At 42.5% G+C, this 26,196-nt stretch overlaps 1 protein-coding gene across 7 annotated transcripts in view; it reads left to right on the top strand.

Annotated features, from left to right (window-relative positions):
• Positions 1 to 26,196, top strand: part of trh (PAS domain-containing protein trachealess) — a 1,432,279-nt gene that overhangs the window by 15,629 nt on the left and 1,390,454 nt on the right. For 4 of the 7 annotated variants that reach the window (XM_069316259.1, XM_069316258.1, XM_069316257.1 and 1 more), the window contains exons 2-3: positions 10,888 to 12,131; positions 13,227 to 13,465. In XM_069316259.1, the coding sequence (XP_069172360.1) occupies positions 13,396 to 13,465 (70 nt within the window). In that variant the 5' untranslated portion in view covers positions 10,888 to 12,131; positions 13,227 to 13,395. Of the gene's footprint in view, positions 1 to 10,887; positions 12,132 to 12,179; positions 12,619 to 13,226; positions 13,466 to 19,354; positions 19,624 to 26,196 lie in introns of those variants that run through there. The other 3 variants (XM_069316255.1, XM_069316256.1, XM_069316265.1) reach the window with 3 other exon arrangements.

Below are 26,196 nucleotides of genomic sequence, written 5' to 3'. Positions count from 1 at the left end.
GACTGCTGTGGGGGAGCTGAGATAGGTCTCACTGGCCCAAGAGACGTCACTCAATAGCTCGGTCAAGAGAACTTCGGCCTCACACGCATGGGGTCCGCGGTTCGAGTCTCCTAGAGTCAAGGTGAATTGAACTCCTATTGGTCCATAGACCTTGCTGGGATTTTCGTGCCAAGGCATTTGCTGGCTAGAAGGGTACATCTGACAGTTGTCATTGGCGTCATGCCATATAAATATTTGTTCACATGAGGTTAATGGACGATGAGGTGAGACTTCGTTTATTACTGAGCATATGAGAATATCATTGTTATTAGTGCGTAATAACCATATTTATAATGAAAATGGAGTGGTAGTAATTTAAAATATGTATATAATATGTGAAATTATATATATAAGTTGAAAAATTTAAATCTCCAAAAGTTCACTTTATGGCCTGATGATGCGTCAGCACATCTTAGTTCCAGGCCATAATCAAAGTAAAGAGTCAGTCCCAGTGCACAGCTCAGAGTGCCATCCCTGGGACACAGCCCAAGGAACCAACGCTGGGGACACAGCCCAAGGAACCAACACTGGGGACACAGCCCAAGGAACCAACGCTGGGGACACAGCCCAAGGAACCAACCCTCCCACAGCATGTCACACAGTATCTGTGGTCCGAGCGATTCACTCCAAGATTACATACTTGACATTTCCCCATATTGGCAGCGACGGTGTGAGACGACTGCTACTCCGTCTAGTCCTCGAGAATGGCATCCTTGACGGCACGTTCTCTCCACTTCCTGTGGGGAAGGCCTCACGGATGGGTGAAAGTGCCTGAATTGTGATGGAGGAGATTTATAGAAGTGACAAACTGACAAATTGAGGATAACTATGGGGAATAGGTGTAGAGCGACAAAAGTGAAGTAGGAAAGAGTGCCGAGGGAGGAATGTGTAGTCAGGACTCAAAAGTGGGAAAAGGATGTTGAGTGGAGCAGCTGTCAGTGAGAAAATAGTGCAAAACAGAAATGTAATGAAAAAGAGTGTAAAACAATGTGAGCGGGAGACCCGAAGTCTGGAAATAATGGCAACAAAAACAACAATAAATTGTTAGGGAAAACATATGTGTGTTTGTGAAGAGTATTTACAACGTTCAAAGTGATGGTTTTGGGATTGGGGAATGGTGCATAGTGGTGAGAGTGAAATTAATAGTCACGTCATTAGAGGTATTCAACGGCTCCCACTCCATCGTCTCTCTTGGCCTCTGGCAGCCTTACGTACTGGCTACTAACATAAAGGACTGCAGAGTAATATTCGATTTTTATTAGGATGTTTGAGCATATGTAAAGAGGTTGAACAAACCCACAAGGGCTGTGACGAGGATTCGAACCTGCGTCTGGGAGCAGGTTGATTAAGGCAGCGTCTGGAAAGTGGAGCGTATTTGTAAAGAGTTTAAAGAGTCTAAAGTGTGTAAAGAGGTTATTTAGGAAAAATAAGATGGAATTCAATAGATCTCTGATGTCATGACTGACGTCACTACTTTTCAAATCATGTGACCTTTAGTAGCCAATGGGAGATGACCTGTGATGTCAATTACCATCGAGCAATCTTATAACTGGACCAAAGAATATCATGTGATTATCTGACTTCTCAGAGCAAGAACGTTTAAATTGTAGTGATCTGCGCTTAATTTACGTCTTCGGTTTACTGAATGCTTTGGATGCCAAGCCATAAATCTGAGCAGGGACGGCAGGACTATTAGACTAAACTGAACTTTATTATATAACCGGGTCTAACAAAAGAAGCTGAGGAGTCCCATAAGCTGTCGTAACACTAAAAAAAATAAGTCCCAGTAGCCTATTCGCTTTATTCCATACATTGTTTTTATTTATTTTTTGGCTTTAGATCCTTTCCAATAACGACGCCTAGGTTTCTATCACAGTTTGATTTATTAATTTCAACATTATCAAGCTGATATCTTGTAACAGTATTATCAGTATCTGAGCACAGAACTATACATTTTTCTGCATTATACTGTACCTGCCAATCTGTTGCCCATTTCAAAAGCCTATTTAGATTAGTGATTTTGTGCCACATGAATCTATTTCCCGCCTATTTTCTTTGAAATCGTCTGCAAATTTGCAAATTTTACTTTTCAGTCTATACATAAATAATTTATATATGATAACAGACGTCCCAGTGAGGACCTCCCTCCCCCCCCCCGGGACACTCCACTCATTATAGTCTCTCATTTGAATATAATTTATAACTTTTATGATAACTCTCCGCTTTCTTGGAAATAACCAAGCACTGATCCAGCCTGTTGGTGGACACAATGGCGGGGGAAATAGAAGAATGAGAATTCTATTTGACACAAACAAGAAAGTGATCTTGGGACGAGAAGGTGATTGTGGTTACATTGTGACTGGACAGGAATGGGTAGACCATGAAACAGGAGATTCGGTAAAATAGAAATGAGCTGGAAAGAATGGCAAATGAGGCATTACAGGCAGAAATAAGGAGCAGTGTGTATTAGACAAAAATGGGTAGGTGATTGGAGAGGGTAAAATAGACAAGAATGCAAGATTAAAATGGAAGAGGATAAGCCGGAGTGATATTTAAAAATCGAGAGAGGGTGGCAAGAAGAACCAGCAACAGCAGGAAGTACACACAAGAAGTGACCTTGTTAAGCCCGTTTCGACCGCTGCTGACGAAGGTCTACACCTGCGCTAACACCAGCAGGAGTACCACCAACAGCAGCAGCAGCAACGGCAGGAGTAACAACAGCAGCAGCAACAGCAGCAGCAGCAACAGCAGCAGCAGAAGCAGCAGCAGAAGTAGCAGCAGCGCTCAGTGACAAGGCGGGAGAAGCCGGCACTGCCATCTTTCCTCCCCCGCCCTTAATTCCCGAGAATACCCCTGGAAAAGATGCCTGGGTAATAAAACAAAAGACTGCAGATGTGAACGTGGATAAAGGATCGGGATTTACATAGAATGGGATTGTATCCGCTTCCCCACAAAGCTGGCGCAGGTAAGAGAGAGAGAGAAGAGGGGAAAAACTAGCGATCAGATAACAGCTAGAATCAATCTTGTCATCGGTGGGTCGCGGAACAACTAATTCATACGGGCCAGACGCCAAGAACATGGATTTGGCCAGTTGTCGTGGGTGATTTATTGTTTTATCGGAGGTACTCCTGCCGCCTGCGATTGGCTGCAACTGAAAATCTATTTGGCAAAGTCATTTAACATCAATAAAATTTGATTGCGTTTTTTGTTTAGTCAGACCACATCGACTCCTCTTGTTTTTATTCATTGAAGGCACTTGCGTCCACGAGGTCTGGACGCTAGTTGTCTTTGCTTTAACCTTGGAATGTGTCGAGGGCCTTGTGTGTACTGCCACAGGTGTGTACGCTGGCAGGTGGCCACAGGTGTGTACGCTGGCAGGTGGCCACAGGTGTGTAAACTGGCAGGTGGCGACAGGTGTATACTGTCAGGTGTGTACTCTGGCAGGTGGACACACTACCCCCACAGGAGACACCGACACTGGATGGGTGACAGCCTGGTCATTAAGGTAAATACTGCATCAGACTGATGAATACTGACTCAGTTGATGCATTCTGCGCCAGACTGATGAATACTGTGTTGATCGCACGATTGGGACACGAGCCTCATCAACCAAGGACCAATATTAAGAGCCTGCCAGTGAGGACAGACACTCATCAATATACATTTCCTGTGCTCAGATTCGTATTGTAAAATCAATGTATTTTATAAAATATTATACATGTACTAAAAAAAAGTTGATAACGGCCTGTTTCCATAGTAGTTAGAATTGGAGTCGTAGTGGTATGAACTAAAGATTATTTTCTGAAGTCAAAAACCGTTTCATGTTTTGTTGACAAGATTACCGCCAGGGACACAATGGGATCCCACCAGACAAGAAATCTCTTACATATTGGGGAGTTTGTACAGTACTCATTGTAGACCCAAAATTACATTGAGCCAATGAGTGTTTATTGCAGTGATGTAATATAATATATATAATCGTGGGTTATGTATTTTCCTGGGATGCCTTGCCTGCGTCCCTATGGTTGTTGGGAGGGGATTTTGACCTTTATATATTGTGGTTCTCGTTTGAGGTTGACATTCCTAGATACTCCAGATTTGTATCACACAAAAAACACACTTATGTACACAGATAGATCGACATATATATATATATATATATATATATATATATATATATATATATATATATATATATATATATATATATATATATATATATATATATATATATATATATATATATATATATATACACACACACAGACGGACCCAAATGTGCACTTAACCGGACCCACATGTACACACATCCGGACCCACATGTACACACATCCGGACCCACATGTACACACATCCGGACCCACATGTACACATAGATGGACCCCTATGAAAGCCCTTCCCCCATCCACAAAACGGACACCCCCCCCACACTCCCCCTCCCCTCACACTCCCCCTCCCCTCACACTCTCCCTTCCCCCGCACTCCCCCTACCTCTTCCCCCCCACACACATATACTAACAAGTACTAAAAATAATACTAACATGTGTCTCGCGACTGAGTAGACAGCACTTGGGGGTCGTAGTCCTAAGGGTCCGGGTTCGATTTCCGAACGTGGTAGTAACATATGGTCAGAAGTTTCTTTCACCCTGATGTACCTGTTCACCTAGCAGTAAAATAGTTACCTGGGAGTTAGACAGCTGCTACGGGCTGCTTCCTCTGTGTGCGTGTGTTAGAGAAAGAGATATCTCTTTCTCGAGATAAGAGATATCTGCCCGAAACGCTTTGCATAATAGTGGCTTTAGGCATTGTATGTACTAGCTCTATCTATAAATCTATCAATTTTTGTAAAATCTTTTGTATGTATGTACCTTACCTGAATAAACATTTATTTATTTATTTATTTATTATTTATTTATATGTACTAGACATAATAGAGGAAAAATAATTTAGTTAGAAAGACGGGGTCCAAGAGCTAATAGCTCGATTCTGCAGGCACAAATTGAAAATACACACACCATAATAATAGAAGCAGACCTGTTTTGGTTCAGTGCTCCAGCATAAAGGCAGATGTTGGGGAACTGAACATTAAATCACAAGTCGTCATAACTATTACACTATATTCACTGAGAGATACATGAACACATTGGAACAGGTCTTGGTAAAGGCAGTAATGGATACTTACCTAAAACGTGTACAGACCTTTCAGCCCCTCTGCCTCTCAGCTCCTTCCTTGTCTCTCAGTCCTCCTTGCCTCTCAATCCTCCCTGCCTCTCAGTCCTCCCTGCCTCTTAGTCTTACTTGCCTCTCAGTCCTCCCTGCCTCTCAGTCCTCCCTGCCTCTTAGTCTTACTTGCCTCTCAGTCCTCCCTGCCTCTCAGTCCTCCCTGCCTCTTAGTCCTACTTGCCTCTCAGTCCTCCCTGCCTCTCAGCTCCTTTCCTTGCCTCTCAGTCCTCCCTGCCTCTCAGTCCTCCCTGCCTCTCAGTCCTCCCTGCCTCTTAGTCCTACTTGCCTCTCAGTCCTCCCTGCCTCTCAGCTCCTTTCCTTGCCTCTCAGTCCTCCTTGCCTCTCAGTCCTCCCTGCCTCTCAGTCCTCCCTGTCTCTTAGTCCTACTTGCCTCTCAGTCCTCCCTGCCTCTCAGTCCCTCCCTGCCTCTCAGCCCCTCCCTGCCTCTCAGTCCCTCGTATAAATAGGTAACTACAAACACACACTCCTGATACCCCTGTTACCTAGCATTAAATAGGTACCTGGGAGTTAGTCAGCTGTTACGAGCTGCTTCCTGTGTGTACTCACCTAATTGTGCGTGCGGGGGTTGAGCTCTGGCTCCTTGGTCCCGCCTCTCAACCGTCAATCAACAGGTGTACAGGTTCCTGAGCCTACTGGGCTCTATCATATCTACACTTGAAACCGTGTATGGAGTCAGCCTCCACCACATCACTGCCTAATGCATTCCATTTGTCAACCACTCCATACTCATAGCACATACTCTCTCTAGCACTACACACCTTGTGTGTGTGTGTGCGTGTACGTGTGCGTGTGAGGGAAAAATGATGTAGATAAGATAGAAGAAAAATAGGTCGGGAGACCAATGGTTAGAAAGGCGGGGTCCAAGAGCTAACAGCTCGATCCTGCAGGCACAAATACTAAATACACACATTCACAGTTCCCTTACATAACCTGACTAAAACAATTTGGGTATACACAAACCATTTGCATAATTCGGGCGTTTTCGTTTGTGCAATAATCTTTTACTGATGTCCAAACATGTGAAGACGAAGAGGCATTAAACAGGTGAGTTTGGCCAGGATGTGTGGGCGACCACGCCGTCACCCACGCACCCACACACATGCAACCACAACATCCAGGTAATATCATCCACAACATCCAAGTATACGATATAGAGAGCTATATCGTATACATTAACTATATCTAGGGGCAGATTAACTATATCTGGGTGCACATTAACTATATCTGGGGGGCACATTTACTATATCTAAGGCCACATTAACTGTATCTGGGGGCACATTAACTATATCTGTAGGCTCTGCAACTATATCTGGGGGTCCAATATTCCCTATTACTTGGGGGGCCAGCAACATACCTGTGGGGCCCACAATACCACACCTCTCCGGTGGTAATCTTGCAATGACTGTCGATCTCCTCGAAGGTTACATGCCAGGCTCTTGATGTTTTTATCACGGGCTCCACCCGGGTGCATAGATGAGCCACGGCTGATAACTTTACGGCTCTGGGGCAAGAGTTCCTCAAGGATGGTTGCAGCTGGCCTGAGCTGTTTGTCTCTACTTTGAAATCATAAATGTTCCTGAGGTACTTGTTGATGCTTCCTAGCATATGGTCTTGTAAATATTAGTAAGCGTCGAGCAGTTTGTTTATATGTGATTTCAGGAGGATGGATTGTAATGTATCGACCTAAATACCTTTAATCCATTCCACCATCTTGTATCCATCCTACCACCTAGTATCCACTCTATCACCTGATATCATCCCTACTACCTGATATCAGTCCTACTACCTAATATAAACTCTTCCACCTGATATCCACCGTACTACCTTATACAGATTTCTTTAATGTTACAATACTGATAAGATTTTGTCTTTAATTATAGTATGTTAATTTAAAAGTGTTTTTAACCTGTTTTTTTATATTTGTGCTTTATTGCTGAATAATTTTATAGTTTCATAATTTTTCTCTATTAGTAATGCTCCTCTTTTTTGTTTATTTGTACATATTTTTTATATTTTTTATAATGAGCTATAAAAGTTACGGTGGACTTAAGGTTATATTTCATGAGAATTGAAAGAGTGTGCAGGAGCACTTTGCTTGCCACTTTAGTATCCACATAAATGGGACTTTTCGTGTCTTCAGTGCATATGCCTTTATGTGTCTTCAATTCACAGGAAGACATATGTCCTCATTGCACATGCCTGTGCCAACACTGCACAGATTAGATATTACCACTGCACAGTTCCAGATACCTTCACTGCACAAACCTTGACTTTCATCAGACGTAACACTTTTTTTATGAATTGCAATCATTTTGATTTCACTAAAAGATTGTTCAACCGTCATAAGTTAACCAATAAACCAAAAAATATACAATCGTTAATATATCAAAAGTTTCGTAACCAAGGTCAGATTTACGAGTTGCCTCTCACTTCTTCATCGATTATATATATATATATATATATATATATATATATATATATATATATATATATATATATATATATATATATATATATATATATATATATATAATTATCTGTTGTTGCTAGCTATCTTATACCAGATAGGGCTTGAGGGCGTAGTTGGCGCCAAACTTATTTGTCATCAGTTATTTTTTTGGTGAGTGATGTTTGCAGTGATCAGGGTGAGGCTTGTGGTGGCGGTCCAGATCAGGGCACAGATACGTTTTATACCACACCTCACCAATAATATTTATACCACATCAGGGCACTAATATTTATATCATCCCAGGGCACTGATACCACACCAGGGTACTGATATTTGTACCACAACTGGACGCATACTTATGGCGCATCAAGGTCTTGAATATAATGTTGCACTGATGCCCTGAAACTTATACTTCATCAGGGCACTGATGCTTATGTCCCTCATGAGGCCGGACAAGTAGAACTATATTGAAAAGTAACTAAATGCTCCTCTCAACTGTTAGTCGAAGCCGAAAATTGTTGACAGTGAACTGAACATAACGCAATGTTTCTTCCAAGAAGAGGATGCAGCTGACTACCTCCTAGGTTCCTATTTACCACAATGTGAACAGGAAAAATTAGGTGAAAGGAAACCTTTGCAACTATTACTGTCCCGCCCGGGAATTGAACCCGGGATCCCCGATTATGCCTTGAGAACGAAGCTAGCCCACTATACTACGAGACATATTTTTACCTTTAGGAACGGTTGGGCCACTATTATCCATCTCTACCTTATATCCCTATCCTTATTCAAAATGTCATGTATCCTCATCCTGCCTCCTTCCAGCTCCAAGGTCAACTGATCCTGATCCTTCATTAAAAGTGATTTGTCGATATGTGTAGCCTAATAAATAAGGCTGCACCAATTCTCCAGCAAATGTGTGAAATGAAAGACAAATATCATTGTATAGTAACATTGTTCATATTCTGACGTTGTTGTTTAACCCTTAAGACGATGCTCTGTTGTAATTCATGTACATGTGTCCCTTAAGTCTGGAACCGTGTCAAATATGTCTGGAGCCATGTCCCATAGTCTGAACACAATGCTCGTGACACCATGTCCCATAGTCTGAACACAATGCTCGTGACACCATGTCCCATAGTCTGAACACAATGCTCGTGACACCATGTCCCATAGTCTGAACACAATGCTCGTGACACCATGTCCCATAGCATGAACACAATGCTCCTGACACCATGTCCCATAGTCTGAACACAATGCTCGTGACACCATGTCCCATAGCATGAACACAATGCTCGTGACACCATGTCCCATAGTCTGAACACAATGCTCGTGACACCATGTCCCATAGTCTGAACACAATGCTCCTGACACCATGTCCCATAGTCTGAACACAATGCTCCTGACACCATGTCCCATAGTCTGAACACAATGCTCGTGACACCATGTCCCATAGCATGAACACAATGCTCCTGACACCATGTCCCATAGTCTGAACACAATGCTCGTGACACCATGTCCCATAGCATGAACACAATGCTCGTGACACCATGTCCCATAGTCTGAACACAATGCTCGTGACACCATGTCCCATAGTCTGAACACAATGCTCGTGACACCATGTCCCATAGTCTGAACACAATGCTCGTGACACCATGTCCCATAGTCTGAACACAATGCTCGTGACACCATGTCCCATAGCATGAACACAATGCTCGTGACACCATGTCCCATAGTCTGAACACAATGCTCGTGACACCATGTCCCATAGTCTGAACACAATGCTCGTGACACCATGTCCCATAGTCTGAACACAATGCTCGTGACACCATGTCCCATAGTCTGAACACAATGCTCGTGACACCATGTCCCATAGTCTGAACACAATGCTCGTGACACCATGTCCCATAGTCTGAACACAATGCTCGTGACACCATGTCCCATAGTCTGAACACAATGCTCGTGACACCACGTGATTGCTGACTTGACACAACGAATACATTCGGTGAATACAAAAAAACAATAAAAGCCAGTTTTTCATTTCATTCTACAGTTCCAGACTTAATGGATATGGTTTCAGGCACGTGGAAACCCTGTATACAACATTGATGTGGATAATGAGCCATTTTAGAGAATTTCTAGACATGTTTATATTTGTCTACTTGTAATAGCCTAAACCCACTTAATATTTTGCCGTTGTTTTAAACGGCAAAATATTTAAAAAACTCCAAAGCTCCAGCTCCAAAAGTTGAGTCATTGAAAGTGAGTAAGCATATCTAAAGCTGCAGAAATGAGATCACTGTAATCTTTTTATGATAAATTATAATTATGATGTTGAGATTGTGATGTAGTTGCAGGGTGGTGATTGTGATGTTGTGGTTACAGGGTGGTGATTGTGATGTGGTTACAGGGTGGTGATTGTGATGTGGTTACAGGGTGGTGTAGGGAAAAACCTACCCAATTTAATAATCCTAATTACAATATGCAGATAATTGTGCTGCTGTTCTTGTACTAATCTTTTAACCAATATTAACACAAATTAATTTGATAACTCGTTCAAAGAAAACGAGATAGTAGTAGAATTTTCCTTTAAACATGAGATATACATTGCCACATCACAACAAAATATATTAATAAAATATTAATAATCACTAAAAACTCCCAGTCCAGTGTTAAATTAAAATATGTTCCCAGTGATTGGATCAAATAATTTTACCATTAAAATCAACGCCTTTGGCGTTGATTTTTAATCCACCTTTGGCTATAAATAAACCGAAACTGAACCAGTTCCATAACGTGGCTGAGCCGGGGAAGGAAGAGGGCGACCATGGAGGAAAGAACACTGCTTTCGTGAGGCAGCAAAAAGAAGCAGCTACGTTTATACTCGTGAACCCGAGACATCTAGACATTCTTCAGCTGCCGCAACCTCTAAATAACGAGAGTACCTCGTTTCCGGTTTGTCCTAAACAGTCCAAATATTATTAATTGGCATTTTAATATTATTAATGACATGACGGATAGGAAGCGGGCGACTCCCCAAACCAGGATGAGCCCCACACAATCTAGTAAAATCCTTACAACAATAATAATTTAAACGTGCCATATCTGTGATAGGAAGTATATTTGTAGTTGTTAGATTGTATTTCTTCCGGCAGCTCTGTGGTCACCTGGGAATTAAGCGTCAACAAGCAGTCGCCACGAGGGAACAGACGCCATAGCCTCGAGGTCTATACCTGGCAGACTGCTCACGTGTCCCTCTAATACTGAAGCCTTCACACAGCTAAGGTCTTAGTGTACAAACTAACTCCAGTAGAACCATAAACTAACATTTAGTAGAAATTTTCTGTCAATTTAGTGACGTTGGGAACGTTCCGGAGAACGGACTGCCTAGCGACAACAAGCAACACGAGGCTACACTGACCTCTGACTCTCAAAATCAAATATAATGAAAGATTTTGTTAAAAAATTATAATGAGATAAATATGAACAATATTAAAGTAACTATAAAATTCAGGTTCCAAAAGCTATTAACGTTAAGTAACCGTGGCAAGGAAAATTTCATAGCCGACTTTTCATTTTCAGGACGATAGCTTTAAGAACACCTATTCGCATTAACTTCAAACTGAAAACATTTATGCGTCTCTATAAAATGAGGCTTCTTATCTAAATTAATGAAGCGTAACCCACTGGCTGCTGTTATGGACTGTGTCTTTCCTGTGCTAGTTACCGTAATGACTGGGCCTCGCAGGCCCTTGGACCATATCACGTCCTGGATATTCTCCCTGGAACGTGCAGGCCTCGAGTTTTTGGTCTGTGCCATACTTGATATAGTTTACCATTTTGAATGGTAGAGAATTGTTTAAAACTATTACAATTTGGCAGGAGGATATATATCATATATTGTATGAATTTTTATCCTTGTTAACCTTGTAATGGGTATTTTCAGAATTTATTATATACTTGTGTAAAGGGATTTTAGCTTTGGGTGAGTACCTTATTGAAGCAATTACGAGGTCTTTATTAGTAAACACTTTTGAATATTTGATAACAATGTTTTTGCTCATTATTATTTTTTTCAATAACTTTAAATATCGTATTTCAAAATTGTCTTAAACTTCTAGACGTATAAATTAAGTATGATAAGTAACGAATATCCGCAGGGTCTACCGGGCCTGTTACTCTGATTATTAATCAAAATTTTACGAAGTCCAGAAGAACCACCAAAACTACAGATGGCGCGGCTGATGCAACTCTCACTCCAAATAAAGCGGATGATGACACTGTCAAATCCACGAGCAGAGACGGAAGCTGCTTGGGTCGAGGTCAGTAATGGAAGAGAAACAGGCGCCGTTACTCACGCTAGAGGCCTTACTAAAGGGAAGAGGCTTCACCCACAGCGGTAAGAACACGAAAGATTGGACACATATTGTGTAGTGTTTCTGTTGATATCCAAGAAAAAGGTACTTTTTGTAGTAGTAAAAGTAGTAATCTTGTGAATGTTGAGGAAGCTCAAGATATACATACGAGACTGTGCTTCTAGACTTTATATCTAAATTTTGTTTAAAGAATAATTTCAATTAATTAATACTCAGGATTCTAAAATTAATATTAATTTTGTTATTTTCACGTTATCCTGTATTTTTTATGGTGTGGCAGTAGAGGAAGGGTTTACAGATGTATATAATAGGGCTAGAAATGTGACTGCTTTTTTGTTAAACAAAATTCAATATCGTGAATTGTTTACACACATTATATATAATACTTACGTCATTTAATTAAGCGTCAACAAGCAGTCGCCACGAGGGAACAGACGCCATAGCCTCGAGGTCTATACCTGGCAGACTGCTCACGTGTCCCTCTAATACTGAAGCCTTCACACAGCTAAGGTCTTAGTGTACAAACTAACTCCAGTAGAGCCATAAACTAACATTTAGTAGAAATTTTCTGTCAATTTAGTGATGTTGGGAACGTTCCGGAGAACGGACTGCCTAGCGACAACAAGCAACACGAGGCTACACTGACCTCTGGCTGCTGTTATGGACTGTGTCTTTCCTGTGCTAGTTACCGTAATGACTGGGCCTCGCAGGCCCTTGTACCACATCACGTCCTGGATATTCTCCCTTGAACGTGCAGGCCTCGAGTTTTTGGTCTGTGCCATACTTGATATAGTTTACCATTTTGAATGGTAAAGAATTGTTTAAAACTATTACAATTTGGCAGGAGGATATATATCATATATTGTATGAATTTTTATCTCTGTTAATCTTGTAATGGGTATTTTCAGAATTTATTATGTACTTGTGTAAAGGGATTTTAGCTTTGGGTGAGTACCTTATTGAAGCAATTACGAGGTCTTTATTAGTAAACAATTTTGAATATTTGATAACAATGTTTTTGCTCATTATTATTTTTTTCAGTAACTTTAAATATCGTATTTCAAAATTGTCTTAAACTTCTAGACGTATAAATTATGATAAGTAACGAATATCCGCAGGGTCTACCGGGCCTGTTACTCTGATTATTAATCAAAATTTTACGAAGTCCAGAAGAACCACCAAAACTACAGATGGCGCGGCTGATGCAACTCTCACTCCAAATAAAGCGGATGATGACACTGTCAAATCCACGAGCAGAGACGGAAGCTGCTTGGGTCGAGGTCAGTAATGGAAGAGAAACAGGCGCCGTTACTCACGCTAGAGGCCTTACTAAAGGGAAGAGGCTTCACCCACAGCGGTAAGAACACGAAAGATTGGACACATATTGTGTAGTGTTTCTGTTGATATCCAAGAAAAAGGTACTTTTTGTAGTAGTAAAAGTAGTAATCTTGTGAATGTTGAGGAAGCTCAAGATATACATACGAGACTGTGCTTCTAGACTTTATATCTTAAATTTTGTTTAGATGAAGAATAATTTCGATTAATTAAGATTCAGGATTCTAAAATGAATATTAATTCTGTTATTTTTACGTTATCCTGTTTTGTATGGTGTGGCAGTAGAGGAAGGGTTTACACATGTATATAATAGGGCTTGAAATGTAACTGCTTTTTTGTTAAAAAAATTCAATATCGTGAATTGTTTACACAATGCAAATTAGTTACACACACATACATATATATATATATATATATATATATATATATATATATATATATATATATATATATATATATATATATATATATATATAATACTACATGATCTGAAACAGTGTTAAGAGCAGTTATTATATAAACAGGCTTTCTGTTGAAAGCTTATTAGTAGTATCAAAATTAGTTTACTGTTGATAACATCACTATATCCGGCTGTAGTGAAAATCTGTTCAAATACCTAGACCAAAAGCACAACATGGGACTAAGGCTAAGTATAGGAGATTTTAAATCCAAAACTTTTCCTAGTAGGTCCACTAGGAAAAGTTGCCTAGGCGAGTGCCTGACGATGGTTCATATAATGACTGCCTTGAATTTTTGGAGCTCGTTTTTGTCTTACTAACTTTAAATCCAATTTTGTCTCCAACTTAGCCGGCGTTCCATCTGAACAGCATCCATAGACATTTCCCCACAAAATATTTTCTGACTCAAATATAGATGAAACCTTTTCCCCAAAAAAATGAGACCTTGGTACTTTAGGATTGGTCTTACCTAAGTGGTTTAAATCCACCTTCATCTTTATGAGAGCAAACCTATGACGTTCATAAAAGCTTATGTCCTTGTCCATGTGTTGGGGATGAACATTATGCAAATATTGCTTCAATTTCGTTGATTTAATTAAATAAGTTTACAAAGTTTTGGTGTACATAACACATTGAGGCCTTTCTTCCCCATTGATGATGATGGAAGTGAATCCACATTCAATATATGAATCAACATTCACTCTTTTTATTTATTTTTTGACACTCGTGATGGGCTTCAAAATCTGTGACTAACAAAAATATGAAGTTAATTTCCATAAACAAAAAGTTACTTATCTTTATTTTTAATTTAACGTGACATGCAAAATAATGTGATGACCTGTTTAATATATATAATCTATAGTTGTAGTTTGTAGAAAGATCATTATTCCAACATTTTGAATATGTGGTCCCAATTCTCATCCTGAAACTCAAAAATTTTCCCCTCCACCTTTATGGGGGAATTTTCCCTAGTTGAGCACCTTTTGTATTAGGGTAATGCTCGAGGAGAAAGTATTAGTATAATGTTCTTAGGGAAGTATTCGGGTAATGATCAAGGGGGGAAGTATTAACGTAATGCGCAGTGGGAAAGTATTAGGGTATTATTTGAGGATTATTAGGGAGAAGCATTAGGGTATTTCCCCAAATACAAAAATACTCTTGGGAGAGTATTTGGGTAATGTTCATAGAGAAGTATTAGGATAAAAATGTTCTTGTGGGAGTATTAGGGAACATCTGTTTGATTTCACATACTCTTTTTTTTGAATATCCGGTCATCAGTTAAGATAATATCATGTTTTTTTTATTAATACATTAGGTACATCTGCATTTGTGCAGCTACCCTAGACTATATGAAGTGGAGTACAGTGTGTCAAAAAAGCTAACTACGTGATGCTAAAAAATCCCCATCACACAGGATGGTTAGTCATACAGAGGCATGTGATACTCAGTCTGCACTGGCAGACTCCGGATGCATTTTGAGGATATCATCAACACAAGAGTGAATAAGGCAGCAGTGGTAATAAAAGTCCCCCATCTCTTTTATCCGCAACATGAATCTAAAACCTAACCTAACCTTCCCTAGCAATCCTGGGCCTAATATACGCTATGGTAGCCATAATATAGTATATATGTGTTACACTAGGTCTAGGAATTTTTAAGTTTTTGATTTCAGCTTTATTTTTTCTGGACTATAAAATTAATAATATAAAAAGTGGTTTACTGGTGGTCCATCACTACTTATTGGTACTTTCGACAAATAGTTATTATAAGCACTATCATCTCAGGAGGTGGTTGTTGTTAGAGATTCAGCTACTCGGAACAAGTTCCAAGTAGCACGGGCTATGGTGAGTCCGTAACTTACCTGGCACAGGAGCGGGGCAAGAAGCACGGGCTATGGTTAGCCATAGCCTCAGGAGGATGGGCTATATCCAGATACATTCCAGCCTCTCTCATTGTGTAGGACTCTAGTAAGGTGCATTATGGTGAACTGTGTCAGCTCACAACCAACTACTCCTCAGTTTAATTCCAGGCCAGGACGAGACGTTTAGTACCCCAGGATTTAGAGAGTTGTTGTTGGTCGCATCTTGGGTTGTTGTTGTTACAAATTCAGCTACTCGAAACAAGTTCCAAGTAGCACGGGCTATGGTGAGCCCGTAACTTACCTGGTACAGAAGCGGGGCAGTTAGCACGGACTATGGTGAGCCCGTAGTGGACTTACCTGGCACAGGAGGGGAGTGGCATCTTGGGAAATAGCTAGTCGTTAGGTAGATGGATCTAGATGAAGCTAACAGGTTCCATCCCCCAATAATGGGAACATGTCTATCGTCGCACTTTACTGTGCACTTCTCTCTACCCACATCCTTGTTTCCTATCACATTCTTCTTTTATCTTTAAACTCCATCCACGGTCTATTAAATTGTCACATTTATAACATCCCCGCGCACATTGTAAGTAATAATCTTGTATTTTCATCGAGTTTTAATCCCATATGCGAGAATATTACTGCTAAGTTATTTTGTTAGTTTGCGGTAGGAGTAATTTGAAGGCATGAGAGGCGATATATGTCATCATAAAATGCATTACAAGTTGCAAGGTGCGAACAAATGTACTAGTAATGGATTAGTGGAGGAACGGACAAAGCCGAGGTGTATATAATCGTAGCAAATTGACCATCTGTAATTTGCACTTGATGACAATGGATTGCGTAATAAGGACTTTTGTAAATAGTATTGTATACATGTTGACCAGACCACACACTAGAATGTGAAGGGACGACGACGTTTCGGTCCGTCCTGGACCATTCTCAAGTCGATTCTCAAGTCTCAATCGACTTGAGAATGGTCCAGGACGGACCGAAACGTCGTCGTCCCTTCACATTCTAGTGTGTGGTCTGGTCATCATACTTTAGCCACGTTATTGTAGCTCATCGCCTGCGTATTGTATACAAGTTCATAAAGCCATCTTTTGTTGTTTGATGCAACTACAATTTTATGTTAGAAACGACAGTCAACGACCACATGGACACTTCCACGGATTTAATTTATGGCGTATGTGTTAGTTGGAAAGTGCCATAACAAACAGGCCAACCTATCTTCCATCACAAACTATAATCAAATGTTGACTTACGTAGATTTTAATGTCAGTATTTTACTTGTACAGCAGCCGACCAACTCTGAGGATGGGTCTTTTATACTTTATAATAATAAAAGGTTTTCGTCTCATAAATTAATATTATTATATTTTATGGGTTTACCCATAAATGGGTCTATGTAAGATAGTGAAATGTGTTTTGTTTATGTCGATTTAGATAGTGCTTACACTACAGGCTGAAATTGAACGAAGCCCGTATCGAGTTAGATTTTAATGTCAGTATATGACTTGTACATTATAAACCAACAGTTTTGTAACCCGTGCTCATCAACAAACACCAAATGCTCGTTAATCTAGCCATCAATCCTCAGTTTATGAAATAAAAACACTATTTACAACTGACGACGCATGTATTTTTCGCAGCCCGTCCTCCAAACAAAACCCTAAAGTGATTCCATGCACCCGCCAAACCCCCTGTTTATGAATGAAAAACGGTTTACACACGACTCACAAATGATTTCCTTCGAACACTTCCGGAACAAGTGCTTCACTGACGAATTTTGTTCGCGCCACAACGCTATAAATGCTTCACCCACGTACTACAAATTCAAATAATCGCCAACAGAACCTAAACACCTAACTTAACCTAACCAACGCCTATATATAAACAATATGCTAATATATTATCATATTAATTTATATTTGAGAATATCCTGCGCGAGGGTCGGAATAACATCCATCGGGCGAGTAGCTGTTGCGGCCTCCATATTCTGCTCTTTGGCAGGCTCAACGATGCGCTTTGGCCTGCTCTGGGGAACGACGCCCGCCACTGCCCCCCGAATGAGAAGGCAGGAGGCAAACCGGGAGTCCCCCTAATATTTGACAAACAATTGTCAAATATTTCCGTTTTGAATGAACAGCATGTCAAAATTTATGAATGCGTCTGTGGGGTCGACCTCTGGATGTAAAGGACTTTAGTCGAGGACGAGTTGCATACACTACAAATACAAATAATCGCCAACATAATTTGAACACCTAATCTAACCTAACCAATGCCTAAATATGCACAGTATGCTAATATATAATCATGTTAATTTATATTTGAGAAAATTCCTAATTCGAATGAAGAACGTTTTTCAACATTGTTGAATGCGTCTTTGGGGTCGACAGCTGGATGGAATGGACTTGGTCTGAGGAGGGGTTGCCGCCTTATCCATGTACTGCAAATACCAATAATGGCCAACAGAAACCACCTAACCTAAGTTAGGTATAATTATTCAGCACATTCTAGTAAGCAATAATATTATCTTATATTTGAGATAATAACAATTTTGAATATACATCATGTTAAAATTAATACATGTCTTTGTATTCGGCCGCCGCCTGGACGAGCCTAGCCTGAGGACAGGCTAGTGAAAATAGTTCAAGTAAAAAAAAAACACTACAAGGCTTTGTTAAGTGTTTTTTCATATAGAAGCTAATAATAATAAGTTTTAAGTGTAATAAGTGAGCTAAGCTAATAATAAGTTTTTCATATAGAAGCTTTGGTGTAGTGGTAAGACACTCGCCTGGCGTTCCGCGAGCGCTATGTCATGGGTTCGTATCCTGGCCGGGGAGGATTTACTGGGCGCAAATCCTTAACTGTAGCCTCTGTTTAACACAACAGTAAAATGTGTACTTGGATGAAAAAACGATTCTTCGCGGCGGGGATCGTATTCCAGGGACCGTAGGATTAAGGACCTGCCCGAAACGCTACGCGTACTAGTGGCTCTACAAGAATGTAACAACTCTTGTATATATCTAAAAAAAAAAGTGTTATAATTAACACGGTAAATAATAATGCCATGTTCCTCTTCAAAATTGAGTACTATGAACGTTCACCATTCGCTCAATTTGACATTGACATTATATGCAAAACAGTTCGCTAAGTCTTGAAGAGTTTTTAGAAGTTTGTTGTGAGCGTCGCACGAACGTAGAATTTTGTCCCTATTTATCTAATTTTAGTTGTTTTTGATTCTATAAACATAGAGTTCTCTTTAATTAGAAACTGTTTTGATATCAACTGACACTACATGCAAAAAAAAAAAAAAAAAAAAAAAAGATAAAAGCGTCCTGTACAAATTTGAGAATGATACGGGATCTTTGCAGGGTTTAGACAGCGGGGTTCCCGACTTACCTCTTATTTTAACTATCCCTAACGAGGCATAAGGTTTATAAAAATCAATATTTATATAAAAATAAATTATCCATAATTGCAAGTACACAGTACTTGCAATTATATATTGAAAGTACAATATATTTTGCATTTTCTATGACTCGTGCCGCAATAGCGTTCCAATACTTTTCAATCAGTTGCCCTTGACACGCGATGGTGACCGCTGCCGCCGGGGAACTCTCGTGTTAAAACTTATTATATGTGCCGTATTGGGATGTAATAAACGTCGGTTACTGGTTCAGGTGTTGGACAGTACTCACGCACTTAAGTTTTCCTTAAATAGTGTAAGTGAAATGTGTATTATGAAAGTTACGCGAGGAAGTATTGAAGATGCCGGAGTGGGCGGCGAGGAGCATTATAGCCAGACACCCAAGACGCTCCACCTCCTTGGCAGACTTAACACTCGCTCTAATTAAGGTTAGTGAAGGACAAACTATTGATATACCATAATTTTATAGGTATTGTACTCTAGTTACACGGCTCATAGCAGGTTGAGAGAGTTAGGATGAAGAGCAACACATAAGATGCTGCGTTATTTAGACGCCGGCATAATGTAACCTACCTCTGCTAGGTGAGAAGTTGTTGTTGTTTTAGATTTAGGTACTTTGAACGAAGTGTCCATGTAGCACGGACTATGGTGAGCTCGTAAGGGGTAGGTGAGAAGGCAGCGCGCATATTTAATAGTGGGACTAATGTATCAGCCACTACGGGCTCACCATAGCCCGTGCTACTTGGGACATTGTTCCAGATAGCGAATCTTTAACAACAAACAACGTATCAGCCAGCCCGTCCACTCGAGTTGTTTCAATGTAATAAAAATGAGCTGCTAACTATTCTTGATTCGAATGAAAGGTAGCATATACAGTGCAGGTCCTGCTGTTGCGGCAGCTGCAGCACGTGCAGGTCCTGCTGTTGCGGCAGCTGCAGCACGTGCAGGCCCCGCTGGTACAGCAGCTGTAGCACGAGCAGGTCCCGCTGGTGCGGCAGCGGCACCATGCGCTAACGTTGTCCAGGTGTGGCAGCTGCAGCACGTGTTAACGTTGTCCAGGTGTGGCAGCTGCAGCACGTGTTAACGTTGTCCAGGTGTGGCAGCTGCAGCACGTGTTAAGGTTGTCCTGGTGTGGCAGCTGCAGCACGTGTTAAGGTTGTCCAGGTGTGGCAGCTGCAGCACCAGTTAAGGTTGCACTGGTGTGGCAGCTGCAGCACGTGTTAACGTTGTCCAGGTGTGGCAGCTGCAGCACGTGTTAACGTTGTCCAGGTGTGGCAGCTGCAGCACGTGTTAACGTTGTCCAGGTGTGGCAGCTGCAGCACGTGTTAAGGTTGTCCTGGTGTGGCAGCTGCAGCACGTGTTAAGGTTGTCCAGGTGTGGCAGCTGCAGCACCAGAAAAGGTTGCACTGGTGTGGCAGCTGCAGCACGCGTTAACGTTGTCCTGGTGTGGCAGCTGCAGCACGTGTTAACGTTGTCCTGGTGTGGCAGCTGCAGCACGTGTTAACGTTGTCCTGGTGTGGCAGCTGCAGCACGTGTTAAGGTTGTCCTGGTGTGGCAGCTGCAGCACGTGTTAAGGTTGTCCTGGTGTGGCAGCTGCAGCACGTGTTAAGGTTGTCCTGGTGTGGCAGCTGCAGCACGTGTTAAGGTTGTCCAGGTGTGGCAGCTGCAGCACGTGTTAACGTTGTCCAGGTGTGGCTGCTGCAGCACGTGTTAAGGTTGTCCAGGTGTGGCAGCTGCAGCACGTGTTAAGGTTGTTCAGGTGTGGCAGCTGCAGCACGCGTTAACGTTGTCCAGGTGTGGCAGCTGCAGCACCAGTTAAGGTTGCACTGGTGTGGCAGCTGCAGCACGTGTTAACGTTGTCCTGGTGTGGCAGCTGCAGCACGTGTTAACGTTGTCCTGGTGTGGCAGCTGCAGCACGTGTTAACGTTGTCCTGGTGTGGCAGCTGCAGCACGTGTTAAGGTTGTCCAGGTGTGGCAGCTGCAGCACGTGTTAACGTTGTCCTGGTGTGGCAGCTGCAGCACCAGTTAAGGTTGCACTGGTGTGGCAGCTGCAGCACGTGTTAACGTTGTCCAGGTGTGGCAGCTGCAGCACGTGTTAACGTTGTACAGGTGTGGCAGCTGCAGCACGTGTTAACGTTGTCCAGGTGTGGCAGCTGCAGCACGCGTTAACGTTGTCCAGGTGTGGCAGCTGCAGCACCAGTTAAGGTTGCACTGGTGTGGCAGCTGCAGCACGTGTTAAGGTTGTCCAGCTGTGGCAGCTGCAGCACGTGTTAAGGTTGTCCAGGTGTGGCAGCTGCAGCACGTGTTAAGGTTGTCCAGGTGTGGCAGCTGCAGCACGTGTTAACATTGTACAGGTGTGGCAGCTGCAGCACGTGTTAACGTTGTCCAGGTGTGGCAGCTGCAGCACGCGTTAACGTTGTCCAGGTGTGGCAGCTGCAGCACGCGTTAAGGTTGTCCAGGTGTGGCAGCTGCAGCACCAGTTAAGATTGCACTGGTGTGGCAGCTGCAGCACGTGTTAAGGTTGTCCTGGTGTGGCAGCTGCAGCACGTGTTAAGGTTGTCCTGGTGTGGCAGCTGCAGCACGTGTTAAGGTTGTCCAGGTGTGGCAGCTGCAGCACCAGTTAAGGTTGCACTGGTGTGGCAGCTGCAGCACGCGTTAACGTTGTCCTGGTGTGGCAGCTGCAGCACGTGTTAAGGTTGTCCAGGTGTGGCAGCTGCAGCACGTGTTAAGGTTGTCCAGGTGTGGCAGCTGCAGCACGTGTTAAGGTTGTCCAGGTGTGGCAGCTGCAGCACGTGTTAAGGTTGTCCAGGTGTGGCAGCTGCAGCACGCGTTAACGTTGTCCAGGTGTGGCAGCTGCAGCACCAGTTAAGGTTGCACTGGTGTGGCAGCTGCAGCACGTGTTAACGTTGTCCTGGTGTGGCAGCTGCAGCACGTGTTAACGTTGTCCTGGTGTGGCAGCTGCAGCACGTGTTAACGTTGTCCTGGTGTGGCAGCTGTAGCACGTGTTAACGTTGTCCTGGTGTGGCAGCTGCAGCACGTGTTAAGGTTGTCCAGGTGTGGCAGCTGCAGCACGTGTTAACTTTGTCCTGGTGTGGCAGCTGCACCACCAGTTAAGGTTGCACTGGTGTGGCAGCTGCAGCACGTGTTAACGTTGTCCAGGTGTGGCAGCTGCAGCACGTGTTAACGTTGTACAGGTGTGGCAGCTGCAGCACGTGTTAACGTTGTCCAGGTGTGGCAGCTGCAGCACGCGTTAACGTTGTCCAGGTGTGGCAGCTGCAGCACGCGTTAACGTTGTCCAGGTGTGGCAGCTGCAGCACCAGTTAAGGTTGCACTCATGTGGCAGCTGCAGCACGTGTTAAGGTTGTCCAGCTGTGGCAGCTGCAGCACGTGTTAAGGTTGTCCAGCTGTGGCAGCTGCAGCACGTGTTAAGGTTGTCCAGGTGTGGCAGCTGCAGCACGTGTTAACGTTGTACAGGTGTGGCAGCTGCAGCACGTGTTAACGTTGTCCAGGTGTGGCAGCTGCAGCACGCGTTAAGGTTGTCCAGGTGTGGCAGCTGCAGCACCAGTTAAGGTTGCACTGGTGTGGCAGCTGCAGCACGTGTTAAGGTTGTCCAGCTGTGGCAGCTGCAGCACGTGTTAAGGTTGTCCAGGTGTGGCAGCTGCAGCATGTGTTAAGGTTGTCCAGGTGTGGCAGCTGCAGCACGCGTTAACGTTGTCCTGGTGTGGCAGCTGCAGCACGCGTTAAGGTTGTCCTGGTGTGGCAGCTGCAGCACGTGTTAAGGTTGTCCAGGTGTGGCAGCTGCAGCACGCGTTAAGGTTGTCCTGGTGTGGCAGCTGCAGCACGTGTTAAGGTTGTCCTGGTGTGGCAGCTGCAGCACGTTTTAAGGTTGTCCAGGTGTGGCAGCTGCAGCACGTGTTAAGGTTGTCCTGGTGTGGCAGCTGCAGCACGCGTTAAGGTTGTCGTCCTATGGCAACTGTATCTTATTTTCTTAGTGGTCGCATTTATATTTAATTTACTTTATATTAACGAATAATTAAGTAGTTCGGCAGAAAATAGATTTACTAGACTCGAGGCGCAACTAAGAAACAGTAGAGCCTGTGTTTACTATATAAAATAGGAAGCAGCGCTTAAAATACACGACTCCAGACATTAAATCAAATTAGTGACATGTTATGGCCACTATGGGTCGCAACCGGGTTCTTTGAAGGTAGAACCAAAATGATAGTATCCGACCCCAAGTCGATAGTACGCTTTCAAGAAAGTGGCTATGTAGTGCATTAAAAAAGGAGGGGATGAACAAAACACTGTTCCTTTCGTCAATGTATTAAATATCTTTCCACCACCGTTAAGTATATATATATATGTACACCGTCACCATAAATAATATAAAAAGAACAGATAGGCTATTACTACACCTATGTACAATCCTTTCGCTCAGGATATCAAACGTGCTCACGTGCAGAGTTCATCAATCCCCAGTATTTCTTCACTGTCCAGTAGCGTATCCAACCTTACAGGGAAGAACACAGGCGAGTTCACCTGTGCGTGGGCTAGCCCACTGACATTGTCATGAGGTGCCTGTACCCCCACGACCACTCTCCAGCTACTCGCTGGCAGAGTGCCTCAGCCACACGCCGAGCGGGGTCACAAACCAATACAGTGGTAGCGATCCCCTGTTGCAACCCGTTCTCGCACTTGCTTACTGTCAATATTGGCTTATTTAATAAGTGCATATGTGACATACTAATTGATTGTGAATATTTTAGTTTACCTTGAAAAGCTTCATAGAAAACACCGACCTTACCTAACCTTCTTAGTATGTTAATATAAGCATCTTATTGCTTCTTAATTACAATTATTACTTAACCTATCAACGGTATAGGTTGATACCGTTTATTAAGCACTTGATACATGCAGCCTAATATTGGCTTATGCTTTAAATCGTTGCTTTTAATTCAGTCCTTTTTCTGGAAACATGTCAACGGGCCGTTTTCAGTAAATTCTTAACTTTTTTTTTTAATACTTTTTAGCGGAAGTTTGTTCCTGGAGTTTATTGTTTTGTTTACCTGTATTTACCAACCAATCCTCTAGCCCAATTATATCAGATGCTGACTTGCATAAATTTTAATGTCGGTATTTGACTTGTACAACAGACTGACCGGATGAATCTTTCACACAGTATAATAATATTTTTTTTGTTTTAATATCAACATTTTGTGGATTTATGCATTGGTCAGTGTAAAGTTAGGCGAGGTGTTTTGATTACACTAGTTTAAGGAATGTTTATAGTAAGGACTAAAAGAATGTGGCAAGTTTCAAGTCAGCTTCGAGCATGATCAAGTGAAATATAAACGTGTAGATTTTAATAAATCAATATTTGACATATACGTTGGGAACCATAATGTCTCTTGTTTTATTGATGGGATGTTATTGCTGGTCTTTACTTGATTTTTGGCCACATTTTTAATATCACTTGTTCCGTAGGCCCTGGGGTCTGTTGAATGTTACTGCTGAACCCCCTTTGTGGCCAAAGAATTTGAAAAAGACGGCGTGTTCTAGGTGGGTTGCTTGGGTTAGTACTTTTCTGGGTAAGCAAACCAGTTTTTTTTTTTTTTTTTTTTTTGAGATATATACAAGAGTTGTTACATTCTTGTACAGCCACTAGTACGCGTAGCGTTTCGGGCAAGTCCTTAATCCTACGGTCCCTGGAATACGATCCCCTGCCGCGAAGAATCGTTTTTTCATCCAAGTACACATTTTACTGTTGCGTTAAACAGAGGCTACAGTTAAGGAATTGCGCCCATTAAATCCTCCCCGGCCAGGATACGAACCCATGACATAGCGCTCGCGGAACGCCAGGCGAGTGTCTTACCACTACACCACGGAGTTGATATTACGGAATGGCAAATCGAGGGAACGGGTTGAGGAGACGGCGAAAGTTGGACGCAGACATTAAAATTGCAGCGTGTTGGCAGGTGCTTGATAACATTGAGGGTCTCAGTTGCCTTGCACAGGATGTGACACAGACGTTCTCGCGCCCAACCTCTCAAGCACCGTAATTTTGCCATCCTTATTCTTGCTCTCACCCCTAGCCTTTCAGTCTTATCCCTGCGTACACCCCTATCCATTGTCTTATCCCAGCCACATCTCAATCCTTTCAGTCTTATCCCTTCACACACACACCCCAATCCTTTCAGCCGTATCCCTGCACACACACACACCAATCTTTTCAGCCTTATTCCTACACACACACACACCAATCCTTTCAGCCTTATCCCTACACACACCCCAATCCTTTCAGCCTTATCCCTGCACACACCCCAATCCTTTCAGCCTTATCCCTGTACACACCCCTATCCTCTCAGCCTTATCCCTGCACACAACCCAATCATTTCAGTCTTATCCTTGCCCACACCCTTATCCTAGCGCACACACCTATCCTTTCAGCCTTATCCTTGCACACACCCCTCTTCTGCCGGCCTTATCCCTTACCCACTGCTATCCCTACGGCCTTATCCGTGCACACACACACTTATCCTTCCAGCCTTAGACTTGCACAGACCCCTATTATCCTTCAACATATATAACATGAAGCAAGGAGCTTTATACTATGCAGTAAGGAGCTCCGTAGTATGCAGCAAGGAGCAAGGGCTCCACCACGGCGATTTCCCTCGGGTAATGTTCTGTTATCATAAAATGTGCCTTACTCTGAGGGAACACGCTACATTTTTTATGCTATCGACCCCCTCCGTAAAAATTTTAGTGGTTTAGGGAAATTAAAATCACTTCAGTATTGACGCCTCATGAACCTAATGAATATCTTCTATAAGTTAGGTTGGTTGTCTAGGTTCTAATGCTTCTGGTTAGGCCAAAACCATTGCATTGTTTATGGACTGGTAATCCTAGCTCGCTGAGTACTCAGCAAGTTACCTAGCTCGCTGAGGTACTCAGCAAGTACCTGCTTGCTGAGTACTCTCAGCAAGCAGGGTAAGGCTGTCATT

The sequence above is a fragment of the Procambarus clarkii genome, chromosome 83, assembly GCF_040958095.1.
Source record: "Procambarus clarkii isolate CNS0578487 chromosome 83, FALCON_Pclarkii_2.0, whole genome shotgun sequence".
NCBI lineage: Eukaryota > Metazoa > Arthropoda > Malacostraca > Decapoda > Cambaridae > Procambarus > Procambarus clarkii.
The sequence above is the reverse complement of the archived record's forward strand: the minus strand, read 5'-3'. Positions and strand labels throughout refer to the sequence as shown.